General features: G+C 45.8%; 1 protein-coding gene across 7 annotated transcripts in view; it reads right to left on the bottom strand.

The window, feature by feature from the left end:
* LOC121317647 (AT-rich interactive domain-containing protein 1B-like) overlaps positions 1 to 26576 on the bottom strand; it is a 233649-nt gene that overhangs the window by 3130 nt on the left and 203943 nt on the right. For 6 of the 7 annotated variants that reach the window (XM_041253804.1, XM_041253809.1, XM_041253807.1 and 3 more), the window contains 11 exons: positions 24565 to 24827; positions 21800 to 21958; positions 14839 to 15048; positions 11618 to 11822; positions 8809 to 8947; positions 8088 to 8245; positions 6187 to 6337; positions 5396 to 5515; positions 4459 to 4555; positions 2094 to 2886; positions 1404 to 1534 (listed from right to left, as the gene is read on the bottom strand). In XM_041253804.1, the coding sequence (XP_041109738.1) occupies positions 1404 to 1534; positions 2094 to 2886; positions 4459 to 4555; positions 5396 to 5515; positions 6187 to 6337; positions 8088 to 8245; positions 8809 to 8947; positions 11618 to 11822; positions 14839 to 15048; positions 21800 to 21958; positions 24565 to 24827 (2426 nt within the window). The remainder of the gene's footprint in view (positions 1 to 1403; positions 1535 to 2093; positions 2887 to 4458; positions 4556 to 5395; positions 5516 to 6186; positions 6338 to 8087; positions 8246 to 8808; positions 8948 to 11617; positions 11823 to 14838; positions 15049 to 21799; positions 21959 to 24564; positions 24828 to 26576) is intronic. The other variant, XM_041253806.1, reaches the window with a different exon arrangement.

The raw sequence follows: 26576 nt of genomic DNA, 5'->3' as shown, positions 1-26576 counted from the left end.
CAGAAGGATCTCTTACCTGCAGGAGGTTAAACGAGGCGACCGTGCTGTCATCGTACAGAAGGATCTCTTACCTGCAGGAGGTTAAACGAGGCGACCGTGCTGTCATCGTACAGAAGGATCTCTTACCTGCAGGAGGTTAAACGAGGCGACCGTGCTGTCATCGTACAGAAGGATCTCTTACCTGCAGGAGGTTAAACGAGGCGACCGTGCTGTCATCGTACAGAAGGATCTCTTACCTGCAGGAGGTTAAACGAGGCGACCGTGCTGTCACCGTACAGAAGGATCTCTTACCTGCAGGAGGTTAAACGAGGCGACCGTGCTGTCATCGTACAGAAGGATCTCTTACCTGCAGGAGGTTGAACGAGGCGACCGTGCTGTCATCGTACAGAAGGATCTCTTACCTGCAGGAGGTTAAACGAGGCGACCGTGCTGTCATCGTACAGAAGGATCTCTTACCTGCAGGAGGTTAAACGAGGCGACCGTGCTGTCACCGTACAGAAGGATCTCTTACCTGCAGGAGGTTAAACGAGGCGACCGTGCTGTCACCGTGCTGTCGTACAGAAGGATCTCTTACCTGCAGGAGGTTGAACGAGGCGACCGTGCTGTCACCGTACAGAAGGATCTCTTACCTGCAGGAGGTTGAACGAGGCGACCGTGCTGTCATCGTACAGAAGGATCTCTTACCTGCAGGAGGTTAAACGAGGCGACCGTGCTGTCATCGTACAGAAGGATCTCTTACCTGCAGGAGGTTAAACGAGGCGACCGTGCTGTCATCGTACAGAAGGATCTCTTACCTGCAGGAGGTTGAACGAGGCGACCGTGCTGTCACCGTACAGAAGGATCTCTTACCTGCAGTACAGAGGTTGAACGAGGCGACCGTGCTGTCATCGTACAGAAGGATCTCTTACCTGCAGGAGGTTAAACGAGGCGACCGTGCTGTCACCGTACAGAAGGATCTCTTACCTGCAGGAGGTTAAACGAGGCGACCGTGCTGTCACCGTACAGAAGGATCTCTTACCTGCAGGAGGTTAAATGAGGCGACCGTGCTGTCACCGTACAGAAGGATCTCTTACCTGCAGGAGGTTAAACGAGGCGACCGTGCTGTCACCGTACAGAAGGATCTCTTACCTGCAGGAGGTTAAACGAGGCGACCGTGCTGTCATCGTACAGAAGGATCTCTTACCTGCAGGAGGTTGAACGAGGCGACCGTGCTGTCACCGTACAGAAGGATCTCTTACCTGCAGGAGGTTGAACGAGGCGACCGTGCTGTCACCGTACAGAAGGATCTCTTACCTGCAGGAGGTTAAACGAGGCGACCGTGCTGTCATCGTACAGAAGGATCTCTTACCTGCAGGAGGTTGAACGAGGCGACCGTGCTGTCACCGTACAGAAGGATCTCTTACCTGCAGGAGGTTAAACGAGGCGACCGTGCTGTCATCGTACAGAAGGATGTTAATGGTATCTAGAGCCCATGTGCTTTCAGCCAGGAGACCGGATTTTAGAGACATCATCACACGCCATGCCTCTGGGGTTGCTAAGGAGAAGAAACAGGAAAACACACACATAAAAATTAGTTAAGTGTGCATGCTTGAAAGTAATCCATACTTTTTATAAACTGTGGAAGTCTGGGACATTACATTTTTTCAAGACAACTTTAAATCTGAGCTTCACATGGAAAGTGTCATACAGCCAACGCCTGCATGTTCGAATGTTCTGAATTTAGTGGGGCCTCCCCCAGAGCTCTGACACCCTGCAGGGAAATATTTCGGAGGCTGATTGGTTTCCCAACTTTTTTTGCTGCTTTTTCCTTCAGATTATTCTACACATACAGCTCTCTCAGAACACTGACTGGGTGTCCTTAAACATGCCCTCACTGGACCCAGCCTCTTTATTCTGCACAACAACCTTTTGAAATCAGGGACAGTTAAAAAACTGGACACAACTATTTTTATAAAAAAGAAAAGAGGGTCGGAGACTGGGCAGATTAACAGACTGACGGACAAATTAAATATCTGCTGTTTATTGCACTCTGCACACATACTGCTTGTTCTGAGTTTGAATCCCCAGTGGATTCTCAGTCAAAGGACCCTTACCCGTGTCCTTGGAGGTGATCCTGCGCCGTGGCTTCAGGACAGGCTGAGTTGCCTCCGCAGAGCCAGGGGGAAAGCCTATCTCACACCTGTCGACTGGTGGCTGAACCGCGGGGCTGCTGACGTGGGACGCGGGGGCGGGGTGGCCCACCTTCTGCATCTTCATGGCTGGTAGAAAGAGCGACTTGCTGGGGGACACGCGGGACTCCAGGGAGCGCTGGAAGGAGGCAGGGCTAGGCGCCCCGGAGATATGGTTTGGCATAGAGGGAGGAGTCTGATAGGAGGGCTGGGGGGGCCGTGAGGTCATGGAGGGCAGGCAGCCGGAGGAATGGGGCAGGTAGGGGGACTGCCCCTGGTTGATGTGACTTGGCCATTGGCTCTCTGGGTTTAGCCTCTGGTCAGGAACCACGCTCTCATCCTCCCTGCCCATACCAGGGTAGATGGGTCCCTGGGATGATCCCCCGGGTCCTTGTCTGTTGGTGTAGGGATAAGGCAGAGCAGTCCTGGAGGGCCACGTGTTTTGCTGGGGGCCCGCGCCAGTGTTGGAGGTGTGCTGGAGGGCACTGCTCAGCATCCCGTGCTGCTGTGGGGGGGGTTGCCCAGCTATCTGCAGCCTGTCCCGGCTGTAAGGGTATGGATACTGTCCCTGAATTGGCCGCCGCTCGGGCCCAGAGAAGCTGCTGCCATACTGGCTGTACATGTCGGGGTGCTGGCTGCCATACTGCATGCTGTAGACTTCCCCTTCGTGGCGCTTGGCTGGGGGGCAGTACATGCCCTCCATGGGACGTTTATAGCCCTGGGAAGGAATTTGTAGTAGTGTTAAATATTGTGAAATCCCCATCTCTTTTGCTGTCAAGATTAAATGTTAAAGATGTGCTGTGGTCAGTATTGGGTCTGGGTCAGGGTTAGGGTCAGTATGTCCTGCAATAGCCTGGGGGAGGGATTTATCTGGAATGTATGTTTTCACTGTTTGTTCTGTGTCTGGGGTGAAAGTCTACCTGTCAAGGAGAAACTCTTTTTTCTGTGTCTGGGGTGAAAGTCTACCTGTCAAGGAGAAACTCTTTGTTCTGTGTCTGGGGTGAAAGTCTACCTGTCAAGGAGAAACTCTTTGTTCTGTGTCTGGGATGAAAGTCTACCTGACAAGGAGAAACTCTTTGTTCTGTGTCTGGGATGAAAGTCTACCTGTCAAGGAGAAACTCTTTGTTCTGTGTCTGGGATGAAAGTCTACCTGTCAAGGAGAAACTCTTTGTTCTGTGTCTGGGATGAAAGTCTACCTGTCAAGGAGAAACTCTTTGTTCTGTGTCTGGGATGAAAGTCTACCTGTCAAGGAGAAACTCTTTGTTCTGTGTCTGGGATGAAAGTCTACCTGACAAGGAGAAACTCTTTGTTCTGTGTCTGGGATGAAAGTCTACCTATCAGGGAGATGCTGTTTTTTTTTTGCTACTAGCTTTTCATGTGCCATGTTTTTTTAATGTAAATTTGTATTTCACAATATTGTAATTTCAGATAAAAGAACGCTGCACTTGTGTTATATTGCTGTGAGACATTTACTGCTACCAGATTATATTAATCTTCACTTTGCTCTATATAAAAAAAGCACTGAAACAAAGCATGCCCTTTGCTGAGGTGGCAGCCTGTGGAGAATGTTCCAGCGGCACAAGACTCTTCAAGCAGCCCTTCTAGTGTGTTTCATCCTGTTCTCTGAGAGGAGGCTGGGGGCTCTTGTTTGCTAAGTGCAGTCACCTGGGTCCTCTGCCAGTCTCATTTTAATGTTGATGTTTTTTTGTACCAATTTGAATGGCTTTGTTAACCGTCTGCAACTAAAGCATCAAAGTACATTGAAAATGATAAGATAATGCTAGTAACTTTTACCTAATATGTACTAATATCAATACATCGGTCACACATTACGGTAAACGGTACATTTTATTTTTTCATTTAGGACTATGTAACTTTACACAAAGATAACTAATTAATGTCAGTTTCTTACAGTGACTTTAACTAGCGTACATAAATACATGCTAGTAATATCTGATAAGTTTACTGCTGTGTGGATTTGAGAGGAATATCTTTGGCATCTACTAGAAAGGTCTCATGTTATCTTTCCTACAGCCCTACACACAGCATGTGGGTCTCCACTGAACAAACACAGAAACACCAAGCCAGTGAAAAGCAACTGCTGCCGCTTAATAAAAGAGGAGTCAAAGGGGGAGGATTGCCTTCTCCCATTCTGGAGCTGCAAGCTGGACACTGCAGCAAACCTCACCTTTCACTTCACTTTATTTATATATATATATATAATGTTTGTGTTTGTTTAATGTTGTTTATGTTCTAATGCAATGAAAATGAAGCAGGCAGCCTGTCTTACCTGTTGCTGAGGGAACAAGGCAGGCTGATGTGATCCATATGGAAGCTGTGAGGAGGGAGTGCTCTGTCCTGAGTACTGCTGCCTGTAGGGGTCATGTCTGCAACAGACACAATACAAAGTGAAGCAAGCCTCTGTGGAGACGCTTCTGTGTCATCACACGAGAGGAATTCTGAACAACAAAGACAGGCAGTGCTGGGCTAGGTTTTACAACTCTGAATCCCCATCATGAGAATTACTTCAAAATGATCTTGAGATTATTATTATTATTATTATTATTATTATTATTATTATTATTATTATTATTATTATTATTATGTATTATTATGTTATACTTCTGACTATAAAATACAAATGCAGAAGATTAGGAATCACACTTTGAAGCCCTCTTACAGCTCAAACAACCTTCTACAGGAACCTTTAAGAATGTTACACCCAAAGAGAGATTTAACAGATTCTTCTCTGCTAGTATTCATCATGACACTGTTGCCAAAAAAAACATCTGCAATAATATCTCTGCTGGCCAGGGTGTGTGGTGAGTACAGCCTCTGTGATATTACAGACTACACCCTTACCTCTGCTGGCCAGGGTGTGTGGCGAGTACAGCCTCTGTGATATTACAGACTACACCTTTACCTCTGCTGGCCAGGGTGTGTGGCAGGTACAGCCTCTGTGATATTACAGACTACACCTTACCTCTGCTGGCCAGAGTGTGTGGTGAGTACAGCCTCTGTGATATTACAGACTACACCCTTACCTCTGCTGGCCAGGGTGTGTGGCGAGTACAGCCTCTGTGATATTACAGACTACACCCTTATCTCTGCTGGCCAGGGTGTGTGGCGAGTACAGCCTCTGTGATATTACAGACTACACCCTTACCTCTGCTGGCCAGGGTGTGTGGCGAGTACAGCCTCTGTGATATTACAGACTACACCCTTACCTTTGCTGGCCAGGGTGTCGGTGTGGAGAGTACATGCTGGGGTCACTGTTTGAAGGCACCATATTACTCTGACCACCAGGGGGCCGCAGACTACCTTCTGGGCCCATCCCGTGATCTGGTCTGAGGGAAGCATGAAAGAAAACACACACAGTCAGCCACCGTGTATAACACTTATTAACATACAGTTACACAGCAGTTAAGAGAAGGAGGGTTGGAGAATGGGAATGTAGAGAGGGGCTCGCTCCTACCCCTCTCCCCTGGGCCTCTCCCCTCTCCCCCACCCCCCTTGGGTAGGGGGGATAGAGGGATGGACCCCCTACCCCTCCACCTCTATCCCCTCCTCCTCCCTGTCCTACCCTGGGAGTCCCTGGGTCTCCCCCCTCTCTCCCTCCCACCCCGCCTACCCGCTTCGGATCCTCCACTACCCCTACCCCTACCCCCTACCCCTCTGCCACCTCTATCCCCTAGAAGGTGGGGGGTAGTTGAGGATTCTAGAAGAGGTGAGAACCCTCCCTTGGATACCCCCCCTCCCCCCTGAGAAAAGGGAGAACCCAAGCTATACCCCTGACCCCTCCTCCCTCCTGCCCTTTCGCAGGACCTACCTAGGGGAGGGGGAGAGGAGGGAGGAGGAGGGATGGGGATGGGGAGGTGGAGATGGGGGAGTGCATGTGAGGGTGAATATTCACGTTCCATTACAATGAGATAAGTAGTTCTCTCTGAAGGGAATGCTGATAATACATTATGATGCTGGAGTGTATTAGGAAGCCTGGCCCCGGTTCAGTCCCCCTCACCTCCTGTCATACCCTGGCCCATAGGGGTACTGCTGCCTCTGCCCCATCCCCAGACTGGACATCCCGCCTGAGGGGGGCCGGCTGTACATGTCCTGCATCCCACTGCTGGACAGCTGTGCTGGACTCATGAAAGGCTCACTGTTTCCAGGCACTGAGGAGAACAAACATTCGATTAGCGTAGGTTAACAGTCACCCCAAAACCCTGGCCATCGAACATTCAATTACTGCAGGTTAACTGTCACCCCAAAACCCTGGCCATCGAACATTCAATTAGTGCAGGTTAACAGTCACCCCAAAATACATGAAAACAGCGCTAAAACAAACCAGTAAAGTCACAGTCTTCAATCCCATTTTAAGTACCGCTTTTCATACAGTACAATGCCTTCTTAATAACGTAATTGATAAACTGAAAATGCATATTTTAATAATTGCTGTAAGCCACACATATTTGCAACCAAAATATTTGGCAACACACCCATAAAACATATTTTGCTCCAGAAATGTTGGCAATCTGTTGCAATATACAAAGTATGTATTGTTAGAGAAATTTGACATTTGTGCCAAAAACGTTTGCATTTTTTTCATGCACGAAAAATGCATAATAAAAAGTCTGCAAATATTTATCGATTTACAGTATTTTATTACTCATTGTAGCTAATTATTAAAAGTGAGTTTTCAGTTTATCAATTGCTTTTCTTCATTAAAACCTTGCTGGATCTTCATTTCCCTTGGATATAGGATAGAGCTGTTAGCAGTTTGTGTTCTACATTAACTCAACAAAGCACTATGATCTGTTTTCCCACTAGATGGCAGTGTCATGTTAAGGATTACAAATAGCAGCCCTAGGCCTAGGTGGGGAGTGTAATTCCTTGTTTCCACAGAATGCCAGGCACAGACCTCTATGAGAAAGCCAGTCAATGGCGTGCTGTGCAGTAGTGGGCAGTGCGACGTGCAGTGCAGTGTCCTCCTCTGGCATGCAGGGATGTCGGTTTGTGCGCAGCCTCCCCCTTACTGCATAAGCATGTGCAAAGAAGGGAAAATAACAGGACAGCATGCCAAGGACGTGGGCTCAGTTACAGTGCATTCTTAGAATGCCTTCTTTCTGTGAATTGCTCTGAGATCACAGGATGCGGGGCTGGTGGTTATTCCAGGGTCAACAAAAGCAACACGGGAGGAGGGAGGGCTTTTTCTTGTAGACCTCCGAAATTATGGAATGCTCTGCCTTCGTTTGTCAGGAAAGCTGGGACTGTTACAGTTTTCAAGTCAAGACTAAAAAGGCACTTTTATAAAATGGCTTTCTTATCTTAGTGGGTTTTAATGTAACTTTAAAATTGTTGCTTTTGTATTGTTGTGTGTATACTGTTATTTAAATGGTCTGACTGCGAAGGTTGTGTGTGACATGCTACACAAATGTATTGTAGTTTGTTCTTTCTTTCTGCTATGTACTGTACAGTGCTTTGTGATGCTTTTGTATAAAAGGTGCTATATAAATGCAATAAATAAATATAAACAAAAAACAAGGCTGGTTTCCATGCACCAGCAGTCATAAAAACATGAAAAATCGACAGAGCCTTTAAAGGTAACTTCCCTCGTGGCCCATAGAGGGGGCACAGCTTTACTTCATCTACACTTCAACTCCTGTCCTGTTCAGAGTGATTTCTATTTGCTTCAATTACAGAATCCTTTCCAGATAGCAAGTTATAATCAGCTGACTAGAGCCTCATCACTGCAAGGGCCTTGGCATTGCTTTTATAATGAGGGTATACAGTGCTGATTCTTGTGAAACTTTTTATATTAAAACAAGGGCCACACATTGGGTCGCAGAGGAAGCTGGGTCAATGTGGTGCACATCATCTTACTTTAGAAGCACTCTGTACAAACATTACACAACAACAAGTCACCTTTTCTCATCCCACCAAGAGGACCCTTACTGGATTCAAAGTGCATCCTCATCATCCCCTCCGGCGTGTTCACCCCAGGCTGGTACGGAGTGCTGTGCTTCTGGAATGCAGGGTCACTGATCTCTGAAAAGGGGTCCTGCACGCTGACCGCACTGCTTCTAGGAAAACCAACAAAGCAACTCTGTGAAAGATTTACCTTTATACTAGAAGGCAACAGAAAATGAGAAGTAGACAAATGTGTTACCAATGATGGATATTAAAGTCTTCACTGAAGCTGTTTTGTCAGAGGTTTGTCTTTTTTTTTTTTTTACTTTTTTTACTTTTTAGAATTATTATAATTATTATTTTTTTTTTTTTTTTTTTTTTATTTTGATTTCAACCCAGCTCACCGCTGTCACCTCCGCACTGACTCTGGAGGAACGAAGATGGACACATGCGTCCTCCGAAACGTGTGCCATCAGCCCGCTTCTTTTCACTCTGCAGGCCAGCCATACAGCCACCTCAGAGCTACAGTGTCGGAGGACCACACAGCCCCGGAGCAGCTTACAGGCAAGCCTGCAGGCGCCCAGCCAGACTACCGGGGTCGCTGGAGCACGGTGAGCCGAGGACACCCTGGCCGACCTAAGCGTTCAGCTTGTAGTGCTGATAACCTCTTAATACTGTGCATTAGGAAAGATTCAGAAAGACTTCAGGAAGCCCATGTTGCCCTCCTGCCTCCTACCTGTTACCCTGCAGGGGTGGCATCTGCCCATGTGCTGCGGAGACTGGGGCTGGAGGCTGGAGGTCTCCTGGAGCTTCAGTCATGGAGCTGCTGCCAGTTGACTGTGGGGTATGGGGGCCTTGCAAGGAGCCTGAATTGGCTGAGGGAAGCAGGAGAAGCAGGTGCTCAGTTAGTGTAATATAGACACAGCTGAAGAGGATCACGCTAGACTTCGCATCTCCCCAGTGACAGGCAAAACCAAATACTGACGGGTCCATTCATGGGCATCAAGCATCTCCCCAGTGACAGGCAAAACCAAATACTGACGGGTCCATTCATGGGCATCAAGCATCTCCCCAGTGACAGGCAAAAACAAATACTGACGGGTCCATTCATGGGCATCCAAATCCAAACTCTGCAGTTCTACTGATGAAAATGCCCAGTTAGTTCTGTTTCTGAACTCTGCATTTCTATTGTGTTTGAAAGTGTCAGAACATTGCTCGAAGGCTGCTCTGGTTACATGGCTAGCTGGTTCGATGAACATGCCCAGTTAGTTCTGTTTCTGAACTCTACAATTGCCAGAAACTTTCAGAACAGAGTAGGCGTGTTCAGATTTGCTTTGCTTCACTGGAGAATTCCTGTGGAGCTGCATTTACCACAGCACTGTGTTTACAGTCTTAAGTTAAAGTAGATTCAAGTTTTACGATTAGCCCTGGGAGGCAGACTCAGCCAGATGCTTGGGATACACCGTGTTGCCCTAATTCTTCCTAAGTTTATGGAAGCCAGGCTGAGCACTTGTAGAATGCCGGATTGTGAGTAGAGTGTTCGACTTCTTTCAACAATTACCAGAGACTTTTAAGCAGCTTTGGAGATTTTTGTGACCAGTTAGTATTTTTTTTCTGCAGTCTCAAAACTTTGAGGAGCGTTCCTTTTAGTAATTTATGTAGTAAGGCACTCCCAGAACAAAAAATAAATAAAATAAAAACACACAGCAAACGCTAACTGTGCTACACCCAGCAGCTCACTCAGTTAGTGCCCCTAATTGAGATAACACACAGACACACACACACACTCACACACTCGTGTGCGTGAGATACGTGTGGTGTGCAGTATAGTAACGTTGTGTGTGTTCTGGTTTTCTGTGTATTTGTGTGTGCAAAAACTTGTGTGTGTTGTGTTTGCATGGTTTGTGTGTGTGTGCAATGTGGGTGTGAGTCGGGTGTGTGTTTGTGTGTTTTGTGTGTTGTGTGTGTGCGTGTGTGTGCAAAACCGTGCCTGTGGGTGTTCGTGTTTGTGGGTGTGTTGTGTCAACACACGACAAACACTGACACACGCCTGTTGTTGTTATGTGGTGCGTTTGTGTGTGTGTTGTGTCACACACGCATACACAGCACCCTGTCACACAGACACACACCACTCACAGTGTGCAGGTACATACACAAACACACACACAAACACACACGCACAGACACACGCACAGACACACACATATGCACAGACACACACACACGCACAGATACACACAACCCCACGGACGTACTGACACACGCACGGACACAGACACACATACGGACACAAACACACTTGCCCCATTCAAGGCCCCAGGTTCTCACTCAAGGATATCCCTCGCTTTACTTCCTGAAGCTACACATGTAAATCTTAAAGTAAACAATGGCGACGTTATTGGAGGTTAGGTGCATTCACCTGCTTTGAAATGTACATTCAGTCAGGAAGATCATTCACACAGCATGAGCAGGACTGACCCCGATTCAGAGAAAAAAAAAACTGAGTCAGCAGTGGCTGTGAATAGAGGTCAGCTCGAGGTCATATCTGTTTATATCCCAGACTCCTCCCCCATTAATCCTCTTCTGGGGATTCCCCCTCTTGGCTACACACAGCTCTCAGTGACATCATCACCTGTCAGTTAATAACAGAACTCCAGCCAGCCACCTGCAAGAGGAGCTGGATGAGTTGTGTGTGACTAGGAGGACAGGAGGGGAAAGCACTGGGGGCTGGCTTCACTTTACAGCTTTGCCTTTCAGTGTATGAGTTCCATATGGAATGAAACTGCTCCACTAGTCTTGCAGCTTGAGTATTTGTTTCTGATACAGGGGAGATTAAACTTCATAAGCAAAACTATTCGTAAGCTCAGTTCGTCAACATTACTCAATGAGTTCCCAAGGCAGATTCTACATAATAATAATATTTTTATTTTATTATTATTATTATTATTATTATTATTATTATTATTATCTAGGTGGAAGGAAGCTTCATACCTTCTGTTAGGAACTTGTTTTCTTCTAACTACACATAGGAAATAATAATGCTTAAATGTTAACAATGTGCACAACATGAAAATAAGATCTGTTGGAGGATCAAGGCGTCTGGCATTTTAAATGGGCTCAAATGGGTAACTATTCATAATTTAAACAAAAGTTAACAATAACACCTCAAAGAGCCCTTTACTTTAGCCACCACACTTAAAACAGGGACATCTTTATCTTTAAGCCAAATAATTGTGAATTGTGTTTGAATAGTAACCCATGAATATTGTGGCAGTCTTTCCAAAGAGCTTGCATCAGAACTAGCTCAGATACATAGGCTTCTGCTGAAGAGGAAAACTTTTAATTTTTACATTCAACAAATATACAAGCTCAACGTAACAGGTAACACAAACACACACACACACACACACGCACACACAAACACGCACATGCATGTACACGTCTGTACACACGCACACGCACAGACGCACGCACGCTCGCACGCAAACACAGGCTGCCACCAGCAGGGAGCACTGCAATCACACCACTGCAATACCACTGCCTACCAGGAGATGGCGGATGGATCCTGGCTTGCTTCTTATTGTGTCCCATAGAGAAGCTTCCGGGTGGCGGCTCCTCTCCGCGCTCCACTTTACACTCAAAGGCAAACAGGTACTGGATGTAGTGCTTCTTCAGGGAGCTGGCCGCGCTGCTCGAGGTGCCCATGTGGAGGATGCTGGAGAGCTCTCGCCATTTCTTACTTTTATTAACCTTGTATGAAATCAAGCCAAGCAATGAATCATTGATACAGGACTTTATTTCCTCATGACAGCGCTACACACTCATGGCTACACTACTCTCTGCAAAGGTCTTACTAATAAATGAGCATGGAGCGTTTAAAAGATAAACGGTTAGTTTATTTCAATTCTAAAGTAAGGCTGCTCTCTATGCCGTATGCTGTGGGTACATCACTTTAATTACTGAGCACATTGTAACCAGCAGTGCGCTCCCTGGAGATCTTCCACTCACTGATAATAAGCTTCTTGGCAATTGTTTGTTCTTGACAGCCAATGGCAACAAAGGCCTTGCATTGATTGATTGCTGGAGTTTCTTCCCAAACTTGGGGTATGGGATCAATAAGTACAGAGGCTACCATTGCAACTGACAGAGTCACATGACAGAGCCTGCTATTCACTGTACCTATTACTGAGTCATGTGACAGAGCCTGCTGTTCACTGTACCTATTACTGAGTCACGTGACAGAGCCTGCTGTTCACTGTACCTATTACTGACAGAGTCACGTGACAGAGCCTGCTGTTCACTGTACCTATTACTGACAGTCACGTGACAGAGCCTGCTGTTCACTGTACCTATTACTGACAGTCACGTGACAGAGCCTGCTGTTCACTGTACCTATTACTGACAGTCACGTGACAGAGCCTGCTGTTCACTGTACCTATTACTGACAGAGTCACGTGACAGAGCCTGCTGTTCACTGTACCTATTACTGAGTCACGTGACAGAGCCTGCTGTTCACTGTACCTATTACTGACAGTCACGTGACAGAGCCTGCTGTTCACTGTACCTATTACTGACAGTCACGTGACAGAGCCTGCTGTTCACTGTACCTATTACTGACAGTCACGTGACAGAGCCTGCTGTTCACTGTACCTATTACTGACAGAGTCACGTGACAGAGCCTGCTGTTCACTGTACCTATTACTGAGTCACGTGACAGAGCCTGCTGTTCACTGTACCTATTACTGAGTCACGTGACAGAGCCTGCTGTTCACTGTACCTATTACTGAGTCACGTGACAGAGCCTGCTGTTCACTGTACCTATTACTGAGTCACGTGACAGAGCCTGCTGTTCACTGTACCTATTACTGAGTCACGTGACAGAGCCTGCTGTTCACTGTACCTATTACTGAGTCACGTGACAGAGCCTGCTGTTCACTGTACCTATTACTGAGTCACGTGACAGAGCCTGCTGTTCACTGTACCTATTACTGAGTCACGTGACAGAGCCTGCTGTTCACTGTACCTATTACTGAGTCACGTGACAGAGCCTGCTGTTCACTGTACCTATTACTGAGTCACGTGACAGAGCCTGCTGTTCACTGTACCTATTACTGAGTCACGTGACAGAGCCTGCTGTTCTCTGTACCTATTACTAGTCACGTGACAGAGCCTGCTGTCTGTACCTATTACTGAGTCACGTGACAGAGCCTGCTGTTCACTGTACCTATTACTGAGTCACGTGACAGAGCCTGCTGTTCACTGTACCTATTACTGAGTCACGTGACAGAGCCTGCTGTTCACTGTACCTATTACTGAGTCACGTGACAGAGCCTGCTGTTCACTGTACCTATTACTGAGTCACGTGACAGAGCCTGCTGTTCACTGTACCTATTACTGAGTCACGGTTGACAGAGGGGCCTGCTTTTCCTTTACCTATGTCTGACAGAGTCACGTTGCCAGAGCCGATCTGTTCACGGTACTATTACTGATTCATGTGACAGAGCCTGCTGTTCACTGTACCTATTACTGAGTCACGTGACAGAGCCTGCTGTTCACTGTACCTATTACTGAGTCACGTGACAGAGCCTGCTGTTCACTGTACCTATTACTGACAGTCACGTGACAGAGCCTGCTGTTCACTGTACCTATTACTGAGTCACGTGACAGAGCCTGCTGTTCACTGTACCTATTACTGAGTCACGTGACAGAGCCTGCTGTTCACTGTACCTATTACTGAGTCACGTGACAGAGCCTGCTGTTCACTGTACCTATTACTGAGTCACGTGACAGAGCCTGCTGTTCACTGTACCTATTACTGACAGTCACGTGACAGAGCCTGCTGTTCACTGTACCTATTACTGACAGTCACGTGACAGAGCCTGCTGTTCACTGTACCTATTACTGACAGAGTCACGTGACAGAGCCTGCTGTTCACTGTACCTATTACTGACAGAGTCACGTGACAGAGCCTGCTGTTCACTGTACCTATTACTGACAGAGTCACGTGACAGAGCCTGCTGTTCACTGTACCTATTACTGACAGAGTCACGTGACAGAGCCTGCTGTTCACTGTACCTATTACTGAGTCACGTGACAGAGCCTGCTGTTCACTGTACCTATTACTGAGTCACGTGACAGAGCCTGCTGTTCACTGTACCTATTACTGAGTCACGTGACAGAGCCTGCTGTTCACTGTACCTATTACTGACAGAGTCACGTGACAGAGCCTGCTGTTCACTGTACCTATTACTGACAGAGTCACGTGACAGAGCCTGCTGTTCACTGTACCTATTACTGACAGTCACGTGACAGAGCCTGCTGTTCACTGTACCTATTACTGACAGTCACGTGACAGAGCCTGCTGTTCACTGTACCTATTACTGAGTCACGTGACAGAGCCTGCTGTTCACTGTACCTATTACTGAGTCACGTGACAGAGCCTGCTGTTCACTGTACCTATTACTGACAGTCACGTGACAGAGCCTGCTGTTCACTGTACCTATTACTGACAGTCACATGACAGAGCCTGCTGTTCACTGTACCTATTACTGACAGAGTCACGTGACAGAGCCTGCTGTTCACTGTACCTATTACTGAGTCACGTGTCAGAGCCTGCTGTTCACTGTACCTATTACTGAGTCACATGACAGAGCCTGCTGTTCACTGTACCTATTACTGACAGAGTCACGTGATAGAGCCTGCTGTTCACTGTACCTATTACTGACAGAGTCACATGACCACGCTGAATTAGCCACCACTCACTCACCTGGGCCAGGCCACCGATTTCTTTAACTGCCATGTAGAGTCGACAGAGGTCCAGGGGCTTCTTCCCCACAGCTGGCAGGTTAAGGACAGCCGAGCCCCTCTCCTCCATGAAACCCAGGTAGCGCTCCACCCACACCCCGCGCTCGGGCTCGCTGCCCATCTCGTACAGCTTGCTGATCTTCTCGTTAGTGGTGGTGGAAGAGATGGACTTCTAAGGTAGACAGTGTGGGTGCAGAGTTACAACAAGCTGTGCATGCACTGCTGTAGTTATATATTGAAAGTACTACACAGTGTGCAGAAATGAAGGCTGCTAGATCTTTACTATGTGTGTAGAAATGAATGCTGCTAGATCTTTACTACACATGTAGAAATGAAGGCTGCTAGCTCTTTACTACAGTGTGTAGTAATGAAGGCTGTTAGATCTTTACTACATGTGTAGAAATGAAGGCTGCTAGATCTTTACTACACATGTAGAAATGAAGGCTGCTAGCTCTTTACTACAGTGTGAAGTAATGAAGGCTGCTAGATCTTTACTACATGTGTAGAAATGAAGGCTGCTAGCTCTTTACTACATGTGTAGAAATGAAGGCTGCTAGATCTTTACTACATGTGTAGAAATGAAGGCTGCTAGCTCTTTACTACAGTGTGAAGTAATGAAGGCTGCTAGATCTTTACTACATGTGTAGTAATGAAGGCTGCTAGCTCTTTACTACATGTGTAGAAATGAAGGCTGTATATCTTTACTACACATAGAAATGAAGGCTGCTAGATCTTTACTACATGTGTATAAATGAAGGCTGCTAGATCTTTACTATACATGTAGAAATGAAGACTGCTAGATCTTTACTACACATGTAGAAATGCAGGCTGCTAGATCTTTACTACACATAGAAATGAAGGCTGCCAGATCTTTACTACACAGTGTGCAGAAATGCAGGCTGCTAGCTCTACTATACATGTAGAAATGAAGGCTGCTAGATCTTTACTAGACAGTGTGTAGAAATGAAGGCTGCTAGATCTTTACTACAGTGTGTAGAAATGAAGGCTGCTAGATCTTTACTACACAGTGTGTAGAAATGAAGGCTGCCAGATCTTTACTACACAGTGTGCAGAAATGCAGGCTGCTAGCTCTACTATACATGTAGAAATGAAGGCTGCTAGATCTTTACTAGACAGTGTGTAGAAATGAAGGCTGCTAGCTCTTTACTATAGTGTGTAGTAATGAAGGCTGCTGGCTCTTTACTATAGTGTGTAGAAATGAAGGCTGCTAGCTCTTTACTATAGTGTGTAGAAATGAAGGCTGCTAGCTCTTTAGTGTGTAGAAATGAAGGCTGCTAGCTCTTTACTATAGTGTGTAGAAAGGAAGGCTGCTAGCTCTTTACTATAGTGTGTAGTAATGAAGGCTGCTAGCTCTTTACTATAGTGTGTAGTAATGAAGGCTGCTAGCTCTTTACTATAGTGTGTAGAAATGAAGGCTGCTAGCTCTTTACTATAGTGTGTAGTAATGAAGGCTGCTGGCTCTTTACCATAGTGTGTAGTAATGAAGGCTGCTAGCTCTTTACTATAGTGTGTAGAAATGAAGGCTGCTGGCTCTTTACTATAGTGTGTAGAAATGAAGGCTGCTGGCTCTTTACTATAGTGTGTAGTAATGAAGGCTGCTAGCTCTTTACTATAGTGTGTAGTAATGAAGGCTGCTAGCTCTTTACTATAGTGTGTAGTAATGAAGGCTGCTGGCTCTTTGCATTCTTTACCCTGAGTGCAGTTCTTTTAAAGTAATACACAACAAGGCTATTATTAAAGCACTTCTCTAGACAAGCAATCCAGGTCTTGTGTCTGGAATTGCATTCAGCTGAAAAGAGTCCATCTGCACACATTAGAAATGACAACAGTAGAGGCATTAATCCAAGTATCACTTTACACAATTAAAAAACTATACATTAAAATGTAAACACTGCAGGTGCTTGCTGGATTCCATGGCAGCCAGGTCTCAGTATAATCCTCTGTATAATAACCCTTAATACACTCCTGTTGAAAATACAAACAGCCTCAAAAAGAGTCCACTCTGAAATCATCACACTGTTAATCAGCGAGGCGTTTTAACCTCTTTATTTTTCAAAGGCATTTCATACACAGCTTCAGTATTATGCAGGCGAATCCACTGGTCTAAAGAGTGCCAAAGTAAAGAAGAAAAAAAACCATGTATTTCCTGCTTGGAGTGTATTTCAGTCAACATCGGGTCAGCCAAGTGCTACAATAGAAAATGAGTTTGGCTGTTATGGTGACCTCATTAGTTTGAGTCTGGAAAGCATGCTTTGCTAAATGAAAGAGATTGGTTTACTATGCTGTTCTGGATCGTGTTCTTTAGCTGTATTCACACCTTATGGTTGACTGTTTAAAGTGGTGGCTGATGAGCAGCTGCAGATTATCTTAAAGGGATTTCTATTTTAAATTTTTTAATTTAATTTTCTTTTTAAATTCAGTGTGCCCAATTATTTTACCCACGATTTTTTCCCCAATTTGGAATGCCCAATAATTGTTTATGTCACTACAGCAATACCCCTCATGGCTCTGGAGAACCTGAAGGTTCAGTGGCCCCTCATGGCTCTGGAGAACCTGAAGGTTCAGTGGCCCCTCATGGCTCTGGAGAACCTGAAGGTTCAGCGGCCCCCTCGTGGCTCTGGAGAACCTGAAGGTTCAGCGGCCCCTCGTGGCTCTGGAGAACCTGAAGGGTCAGTGGCCCCTCATGGCTCTGGAGAACCTGAAGGTTCAGTGGCGTCCTCCGATCCCATATAAAATGAGTTTACAAGCTTATTTCCTTTTTCAACCGCTGGGCCAGCTTTTGCTGGTGTTAGAGATGGCTGTTCTGGCAGTTGTGTTTTATTAAGTGTAGACAGTTTCAGAGGGATCAGAGATTACAAAGGCACACCTCTAATGATCCTATTACAAACTACCTCACCACCTCATAAAAGGAAATTAAACATGCAAGATATAAAATATCCATTCAAGGTAGATTATTAATGTCATTATTACTGACTGATACTAGGTCTGTTTGCACAGTACCAGTAAACTGCATGGGTGCCATTTCTCCCACAGCAAACACAACTGCTAATAACAATCATGTGAGCAAGTCAGCCTTTCTCATGAATACACTGATCATGCTCTGCTCCACAGAGCCTCACTCTGGAGAACAGCCAGCAGTATACATGTATTAAATCAAGGGGGCCTTTTAAAATCAGAGCGGGTTACACATTCCGTACCACGCCTGTCTGTAACCAGAGCGAGATACACATACTGTACCACACCTGTCTGTAATCAGAGCGAATTACACATGCTGTACCACACTGGTCTGTAATCAGAGCGAGTTACACATACTGTACCACGCTGGTCTGTAACCAGAGCGAGTTACACATACTGTACCACGCTGGTCTGTAACCAGAGGGAGTTACACATACTGTACCACGCTGGTCTGTAATCAGAGCGAGTTACACATGCTGTACCACGCTGGTGTGTAATCAGAGCGAGTTACACATGCTGTACCACACTGGTCTAATCAGAGCGAGATACACATACTGTACCACACTGGTCTGTAATCAGAGCGAGTTACACATGCTGTACCATGCTGGTCTGTAATCAGAGCGAGTTACATATAGTGTACCATGCTGGTGTGTAATCAGAGCGAGTTACACATACTGTACCATGCCGGTCTGTAATCAGAGCGAGTTACACATGCCGTACCACGCTGATCTGTAATCAGAGCGAGTTACACATACTGTACCACGCTGGTCTGTAACCAGAGGGAGTTACACATACTGTACCACGCTGGTCTGTAATCAGAGCGAGTTACACATGCTGTACCACGCTGATCTGTAATCAGAGCGAGTTACACATGCTGTACCACGCTGGTCTGTAATCAGAGTGAGTTACACATGCTGTACCACGCTGGTCTGTAACCAGAGCGAGTTACACATGCTGTACCACGCTGGTGTGTAATCAGAGCGAGTTACACATGCTGTACCACACTGGTCTGTAATCAGAGCTAGTTACACATGCTGTACCACGCTGGTGTGTAATCAGAGCGAGTTACACATGCTGTACCACACTGGTCTAATCAGAGCGAGATACACATACTGTACCACACTGGTCTGTAATCAGAGCGAGTTACACATGCTGTACCATGCTGGTCTGTAATCAGAGCGAGTTACATATAGTGTACCATGCTGGTGTGTAATCAGAGCGAGTTACACATACTGTACCATGCTGGTCTGTAATCAGAGCGAGTTACACATGCTGTACCATGCTGGTGTGTAATCAGAGCGAGTTACACATACTGTACCACGCTGGTCTGTAATCAGAGCGAGTTACACATACTGTACCACACTGGTCTGTAATCAGAGCGAGTTACACATGCTGTACCATGCTGGTCTGTAATCAGAGCGAGTTACATATAGTGTACCATGCTGGTGTGTAATCAGAGCGAGTTACACATACTGTACCATGCTGGTCTGTAATCAGAGCGAGTTACACATGCTGTACCACGCTGGTCTGTAATCAGAGCGAGTTACACATACTGTACCACGCTGGTCTGTAATCAGAGCGAGTTACACATGCTGTACCACGCTGGTCTGTAATCAGAGTAGAGTTACACATACTGTACCACGCTGGTCTGTAATCAGAGAGAGTTACACATACTGTACCACACTAGTCTGTAATCAGAGAGAGTTACACATGCTGCACCACACTGGTCTAATCAGAGTGAGTTACACATACTGTACCACGGCGGTCTGTAATCAGAGCGAGTTACACATACTGTACCATGCTGGTCTGTAACCAGAGCGAGTTACACATACTGTACCACGCTGGTCTGTAATCAGAGCGAGTTACACATGCTGTACCACGCTGGTCTGTAATCAGAGCGAGTTACACATACTGTACCACGCTGGTCTGTAATCAGAGCGAGTTACACATGCTGTACCACGCTGGTCTGTAATCAGAGCGAGTTACACATACTGTACCACGCTGGTCTGTAATCAGAGCGAGTTACACATACTGTACCACGCTGGTGTGTAATCAGAGCGAGTTACACATACTGTACCATGCTGGTCTGTAATCAGAGCGAGTTACACATACTGTACCATGCCTGTCTGTAACCAGAGCGAGTTACACATACTGTACCACGCCTGTATGTAACCATACCCATTAAATTATTTGCTAGCCGGATGCAAAATGATTTAATGAATCAGACCTGAATACAGAGAACAGTGTGTACAATACTGACAGCCTGACTGAAATGCACAGTGTGTACAAAACTGACAGCCTGACTGAACTGCACAGCGTGTACAATACTGACAGCCTGACTGAACTGCACAGCGTGTACAATACTGACAGCCTGACTGCACAGCGTGTACAATACTGACAGCCTGACTGCACAGCGTGTACAATACTGACAGCCTGACTGCACAGCGTGTACAATACTGACAGCCTGACTGCACAGCGTGTACAATACTGACAGCCTGACTGCACAGCGTGTACAATACTGACAGTCTGACTGCACAGCGTGTACAATACTGACAGCCTGACTGCACAGCGTGTACAATACTGACAGTCTGACTGCACAGCGTGTACAATACTGACAGCCTGACTGCACAGCGTGTACAATACTGACAGCCTGACTGCACAGCGTGTACAATACTGACAGTCTGACTGCACAGCGTGTACAATACTGACAGCCTGACTGCACAGCGTGTACAATACTGACAGTCTGACTGCACAGCGTGTACAATACTGACAGCCTGACTGCACAGCGTGTACAATACTGACAGCCTGACTGCACAGCGTGTACAATACTGACAGCCTGACTGCACAGCGTGTACAATACTGACAGCCTGACTGCACAGCGTGTACAATACTGACAGCCTGACTGCACAGCGTGTACAATACTGACAGCCTGACTGCACAGCGTGTACAATACTGACAGCCTGACTGCACAGCGTGTACAATACTGACAGTCTGAACTGCACAGCGTGTACAATACTGACAGCCTGACTGCACAGCGTGTACAATACTGACAGCCTGACTGCACAGCGTGTACAATACTGACAGCCTGACTGCACAGCGTGTACAATACTGACAGCCTGACTGCACAGCGTGTACAATACTGACAGTCTGACTGCACAGCGTGTACAATACTGACAGCCTGGCTGCACAGCGTGTACAATACTGACAGTCTGACTGCACAGTGTGTACAATACTGACAGTCTGAACTGCACAGCGTGTACAATACTGACAGCCTGACTGCACAGCGTGTACAATACTGACAGTCTGACTGCACAGCGTGTACAATACTGACAGCCTGACTGCACAGCGTGTACAATACTGACAGCCTGACTGCACAGCGTGTACAATACTGACAGTCTGACTGCACAGCGTGTACAATACTGACAGCCTGACTGCACAGCGTGTACAATACTGACAGCCTGACTGCACAGCGTGTACAATACTGACAGTCTGACTGCACAGCGTGTACAATACTGACAGCCTGACTGCACAGCGTGTACAATACTGACAGTCTGACTGCACAGCGTGTACAATACTGACAGCCTGACTGCACAGCGTGTACAATACTGACAGCCTGACTGCACAGCGTGTACAATACTGACAGCCTGACTGCACAGCGTGTACAATACTGACAGCCTGACTGCACAGCGTGTACAATACTGACAGTCTGACTGCACAGCGTGTTCAGTACTGACAGCCTGACTGCACAGCGTGTACAATACTGACAGTGCTTCTGTTGTTTTATTCGTATGTGCATGCTCTGTTTTAATGGGAAAGTCTTGTACATAGGTTATATAATAATAATAATAATAATAATAATAATAATAATAATAATAATAATAATAATAATAATAACAAGCAAGCAATACAATACAATACAGTAAGAATAAACAAAGAGAGACACTTACAGGGCTTGCTGGGGTCTTTGGCCAGCCCGGGCTGCTAATGCAATCACTTTCATCTCCATGACATGAGGAGATACTAGCGGTGCAGGGGGACAGTGGGGAAGGGACAGGCAGGCTGCCTGGGGTAGGGGGCTGAGAAATACCCTGAGAGCTGGGGCTATCCTGTGATAAAAATATAAGAGAATACAACAAAACCAGGGGCACATATTTAATAAAAAACAATCCTTTAGAAATTTAATACATACATACAGTACTGTGCAAAAGTTTTAGGCAGGTGTGAAAAAATGCTGTAAAGTAAGAATGCTTTCAAAAATAGACATGTTAATAGATTATATTTATCAATTAACTAAATGCAAAGTGAGTGAACAGAAGAACAATCTAACTCAAATCCATATTTGGTGTGACCACCCTTTGCCTTCAAAACAGCATCAATTCTTCTAGGTACACTTGCACAAAGTCAGGGATTTTGTAGGCATATAGTCAGGTGTATGATTAAACAATTATACCAAACAGGTGCTAATGATCATCAATTCAATACGTAGGTTGAAACACAATCATTAACTGAAACAGAAACAGCTATGTAGGAGGAATAAAACTGGGTGAGGAACAGCCAAACTCAGCTAACAAGGTGAGGTTGCTGAAGACAGTTTACTGTCAAAAGTCATACACCATGGCAAGACTGTGCACAGCAACAAGACACAAGGTAGTTATACTGCATCAGCAAGGTCTCTCAAGGCAGACAGGGGTTTCCAGATGTGCTGTCCAAACTCTTTTGAAGAAGCACAAAGAAACGGGCAACGTTGAGGACCGTAGACGCAGTGGTCGGCCAAGGAAACTTACTGCAGCAGATGAAAGACACATCATGCTTACTTCCCTTCACAATCGGAAGATGTCCAGCAATGCCATCAGCTCAGAATTGGCAGAAAACAGTGGGACCCTGGTACAGCCATCTACTATCCGGAGAAGTCTGGTCAGAAGTGGCCTTTATGGAAGACTTGCAGGCAAAAACCAATACCTCTGACGTGGAAACAAGGCCAAGAGACTCAACTATGCATGAAAACACAGGAACTGGGGTGCAGAAAAATGGCAGCAGGTGCTCCGGACTGATGAGTCAAAATTTGAAATATTTGGCTGTAGCAGAAGGCAGTTTGTTCGCCGAAGGGCTGGAGAGTGGTACACAAATGAGTGTCTGCAGACAACAGTGAAGCATGGTGGAGGTTCCTTGCAAGTTTGGGGCTGCATTTCTGCAAATGGAGTTGGGGATTTGGTCAGAATTAATGGTCTCCTCAATGCTGAGAAGTACAGGCAGATACTTATCCATCATGCAATACCATCAGGGAGGCATCTGATTGGCCCCAAATTTATTCTGCAGCATGACAACGACCCCAAACATACAGCGAAAGTCATTAAGAACTATCTTCAGCGTAAAGAAGAACAAGGAGTCCTGGAAGTGATGGTATGGCCCCCACAGAGCCCTGATCTCAACATCATCGAGTCTGTCTGGGATTACATGAAGAGAGAAGCAACTGAGGCTGCCTAAATCCACAGAAGAACTGTGGTTATTTCTCCAAGACGTTTGGGCCAACCTACCTGCCGAGTTCCTTCAAAAACTGTGTGCAAGTGTACCTAGGAGAATTGATGCTGTTTTGAAGGCAAAGGGTGGTCACACCAAATATTGATTTGATGTAGATTTTTCTTCTGTTCACTCACTTTGCATTTTGGTAATTGATAAATATAAACTACTAACATGTTTATTTTTGAAAGCATTCTTACTTTTACATTTTTTCACACCTGCCTAAAACTTTTGCACAGTACTGTACATACACATATACATACACGCACACACACACACACACACACACACACACACACACACACACACACACACACTTTTTAAAATGCTTTTACAGTGAAACCTGTTCCTCCAAGACCCCACAGTTGAACAGAAACAGTTCCCCTCACAGCGCAGTGTTTCTCTTCAAACAGGGTTTTCTGCAGTGCCACGTACTGTACAACAACACTTGTAGACATTCCCTGAGACTTTAAATAATGTGCAGCTACGTCCATGTTACTGTGAAGCTCTGATATGTAAATAACCTCCAGTGTGTTACGGCTACTCAAGGACCATGTTTAACAGCCATGCTGTTGAACTCTCACACCATCTCCTTGTCAAGACTGCTGTGCTGAAGAGCAGGGGTGCCTGTGGACATTCCCATTGGACAGTCATGGTCTTTCAAGCAGGTTTCACTGTAGTAACGCGATACAGCTACACTGACAGAATAAGTACAAATGAATCAAGGAGTCATTAGAGAGCTGTGTAGATGCTCAGCTGAAGTCAATAAGCCACCATGCTTATTCTGAAGCGCAGATGAAATGCTAAACGATGGGCATGCCCGCTCTTTATAGAAAGCTGTGCCCTGCTGAGCAAAACAGGGCATGAAAGCAGAACATTACGAAGGCCTCTGCGGTGGCTTCTGAAAGCCATTATTGAAGCCAGAGAAAACACAAAAAACACAAAAAAAAGCCCTGCTGAGTGCGGAAACAAGCCTCCTAATCCCACTTGACATCCTCCCTGGCTTATGTTAGAAATAAAGTCAAATAACCAAAACAAATGCTGTAAGAACCGGTAACTTTCAGATCCATGTGTTGAAATGGAAAACGCTTGTGGGAAGGTGAGAATGGAAGAAACACATGCAATGCAATAAAAAGGCAAGGTTTTAAAACTGCATGCTTGGACACAGCGGCACTACATGCTGAAGAGAGGATACCTTGGTCTTGGTCTCCAGTGAAGGGATGCTGTCCACATGCTGAAGGGAGGATACCTTGGTCTTGGTCTCCAATGAAGGGATGCTGTCCACATGCTGAAGGGAGGATACCTTGGTCTTCAGTGAAGGGATGCTGTCCACACGCTGAAGGGAGGATACCTTGGTCTTGGACTCCAGTGAAGGGATGCTGTCCTCTTTACTCTCTGGTTTCAGGGGCAGCTTTGGGTCAGCAGCATTCATCATGTCCCCTGCCAGACCCATGAGACCTGACCAAACACAAAGGGTAAAGAAAAGAGAAATGGGATAGATCAGTAGCCAGCACAGGGTAAAAGGGCTCAACCCAATAACTGTGTCACAAGAGTGCCTAGCTCTGAATCCCAGTAACCCACTGTGCAACCCTGCCTGAGAAAATCATTGTCTTTAATTACAGCAAGGCCCCAGTGATGCGTGCTGGGCTGATTCACGTATGTCTTTGGGTTCAAGAAGGTCTGGTGGTTGAAAACAACAATAAGTTCTCTTTCTGAGGCACAGTCCCACCCAGGCTGGACTGCCGATGCCATCTCAGTCAGTATATTCCAGGTAAACAAACATGCTTAGAGAACTGCTTGAATACCTAGTAGTGGGTCTGATTGCATAGCACACATTACGTGTGTTTTGCTAGAGCAGTTATTGGGTATTTTACAAGTAGAACATAAGACAGGTCAGGGTTTGTGTTTGTACTCAGATCTGCACCACACTGAATTGTCAGGGTTTGTGTTTGTACTCAGATCTGCGCTGTAATGAATTGTCAGGGTTTGTGTTTGTACTCAGATCTGCGCTGTAATGAATTGTCAGGGTTTGTGTTTGTACTCAGATCTGTGCTGTAATGAATTATCAGGGTTTGTGTTTGTACTCAGATCTGCACCACACTGAATTGTCAGGGTTTGTGTTTGTACTCAGATCTGCGCTGTAATGAATTGTCAGGGTTTGTGTTTGTACTCAGAACTGTGCTGTAATGAATTGTCAGGGTTTGTGTTTGTACTCAGATCTGCGCTGTAATGAATTGTCAGGGTTTGTGTTTGTACTCAGATCTGTGCTGTAATGAATTGTCAGGGTTTGTGTTTGTACTCAGATCTGCACCACACTGAATTGTCAGGGTTTGTGTTTGTACTCAGATCTGCGCTGTAATGAATTGTCAGGGTTTGTGTTTTTACTCAGATCTGCGCTGTAATGAATTGTCAGGGTTTGTGTTTGTACTCAGATCTGCGCTGTAATGAATTGTCAGGGTTTGTGTTTGTACTCAGATCTGCGCTGTAATGAATTGTCAGGGTTTGTGTTTGTACTCAGATCTGCGCTGTAATGAATTGTCAGGGTTTGTGTTTGTACTCAGATCTGCGCTGTAATGAATTGACAGGGTTTGTGTTTGTACTCAGATCTGCACCGTACTGAATTGTCAAGGTTTGTGTTTGTATTCAGATCTGCGCTGTAATGAATTGTCAGGGTTTGTGTTTGTACTCAGATCTGCGCTGTAATGAATTGTCAGGGTTTGTGTTTGTACTCAGATCTGCGCTGTAATGAATTGTCAGGGTTTGTGTTTGTACTCAGATCTGCGCTGTAATGAATTGTCAGGGTTTGCGTTTGTACTCAGATCTGCGCTGTAATGAATTGTCAGGGTTTGTGTTTGTACTCAGATCTGCGCTGTAATGAATTGACAGGGTTTGTGTTTGTACTCAGATCTGCACCGTACTGAATTGTCAGGGTTTGTGTTTGTATTCAGATCTGCGCTGTAACGAATTGTCAGGGTTTGTGTTTGTATACAGATCTGCAATGTAATGAATTGTCAGGGTTTGTGTTTGTACTCAGATCTGCGCTGTAATGAATTGACAGGGTTTGTGTTTGTACTCAGATCTGCACTGTACTGAATTGTCAGGGTTTGTGTTTGTATTCAGATCTGCACCACACTGAATTGTCAGGGTTTGTGTTTGTATTCAGATCTGCAATGTAATGAATTATCAGGGTTTGCGTTTGTACTCAGA

The sequence above is a fragment of the Polyodon spathula genome, chromosome 6, assembly GCF_017654505.1.
Source record: "Polyodon spathula isolate WHYD16114869_AA chromosome 6, ASM1765450v1, whole genome shotgun sequence".
In the NCBI taxonomy this organism is placed as follows: domain Eukaryota; kingdom Metazoa; phylum Chordata; class Actinopteri; order Acipenseriformes; family Polyodontidae; genus Polyodon; species Polyodon spathula.
Note: the sequence above shows the minus strand (reverse complement) of the source record. Positions and strands in the feature narration are given on the sequence as shown.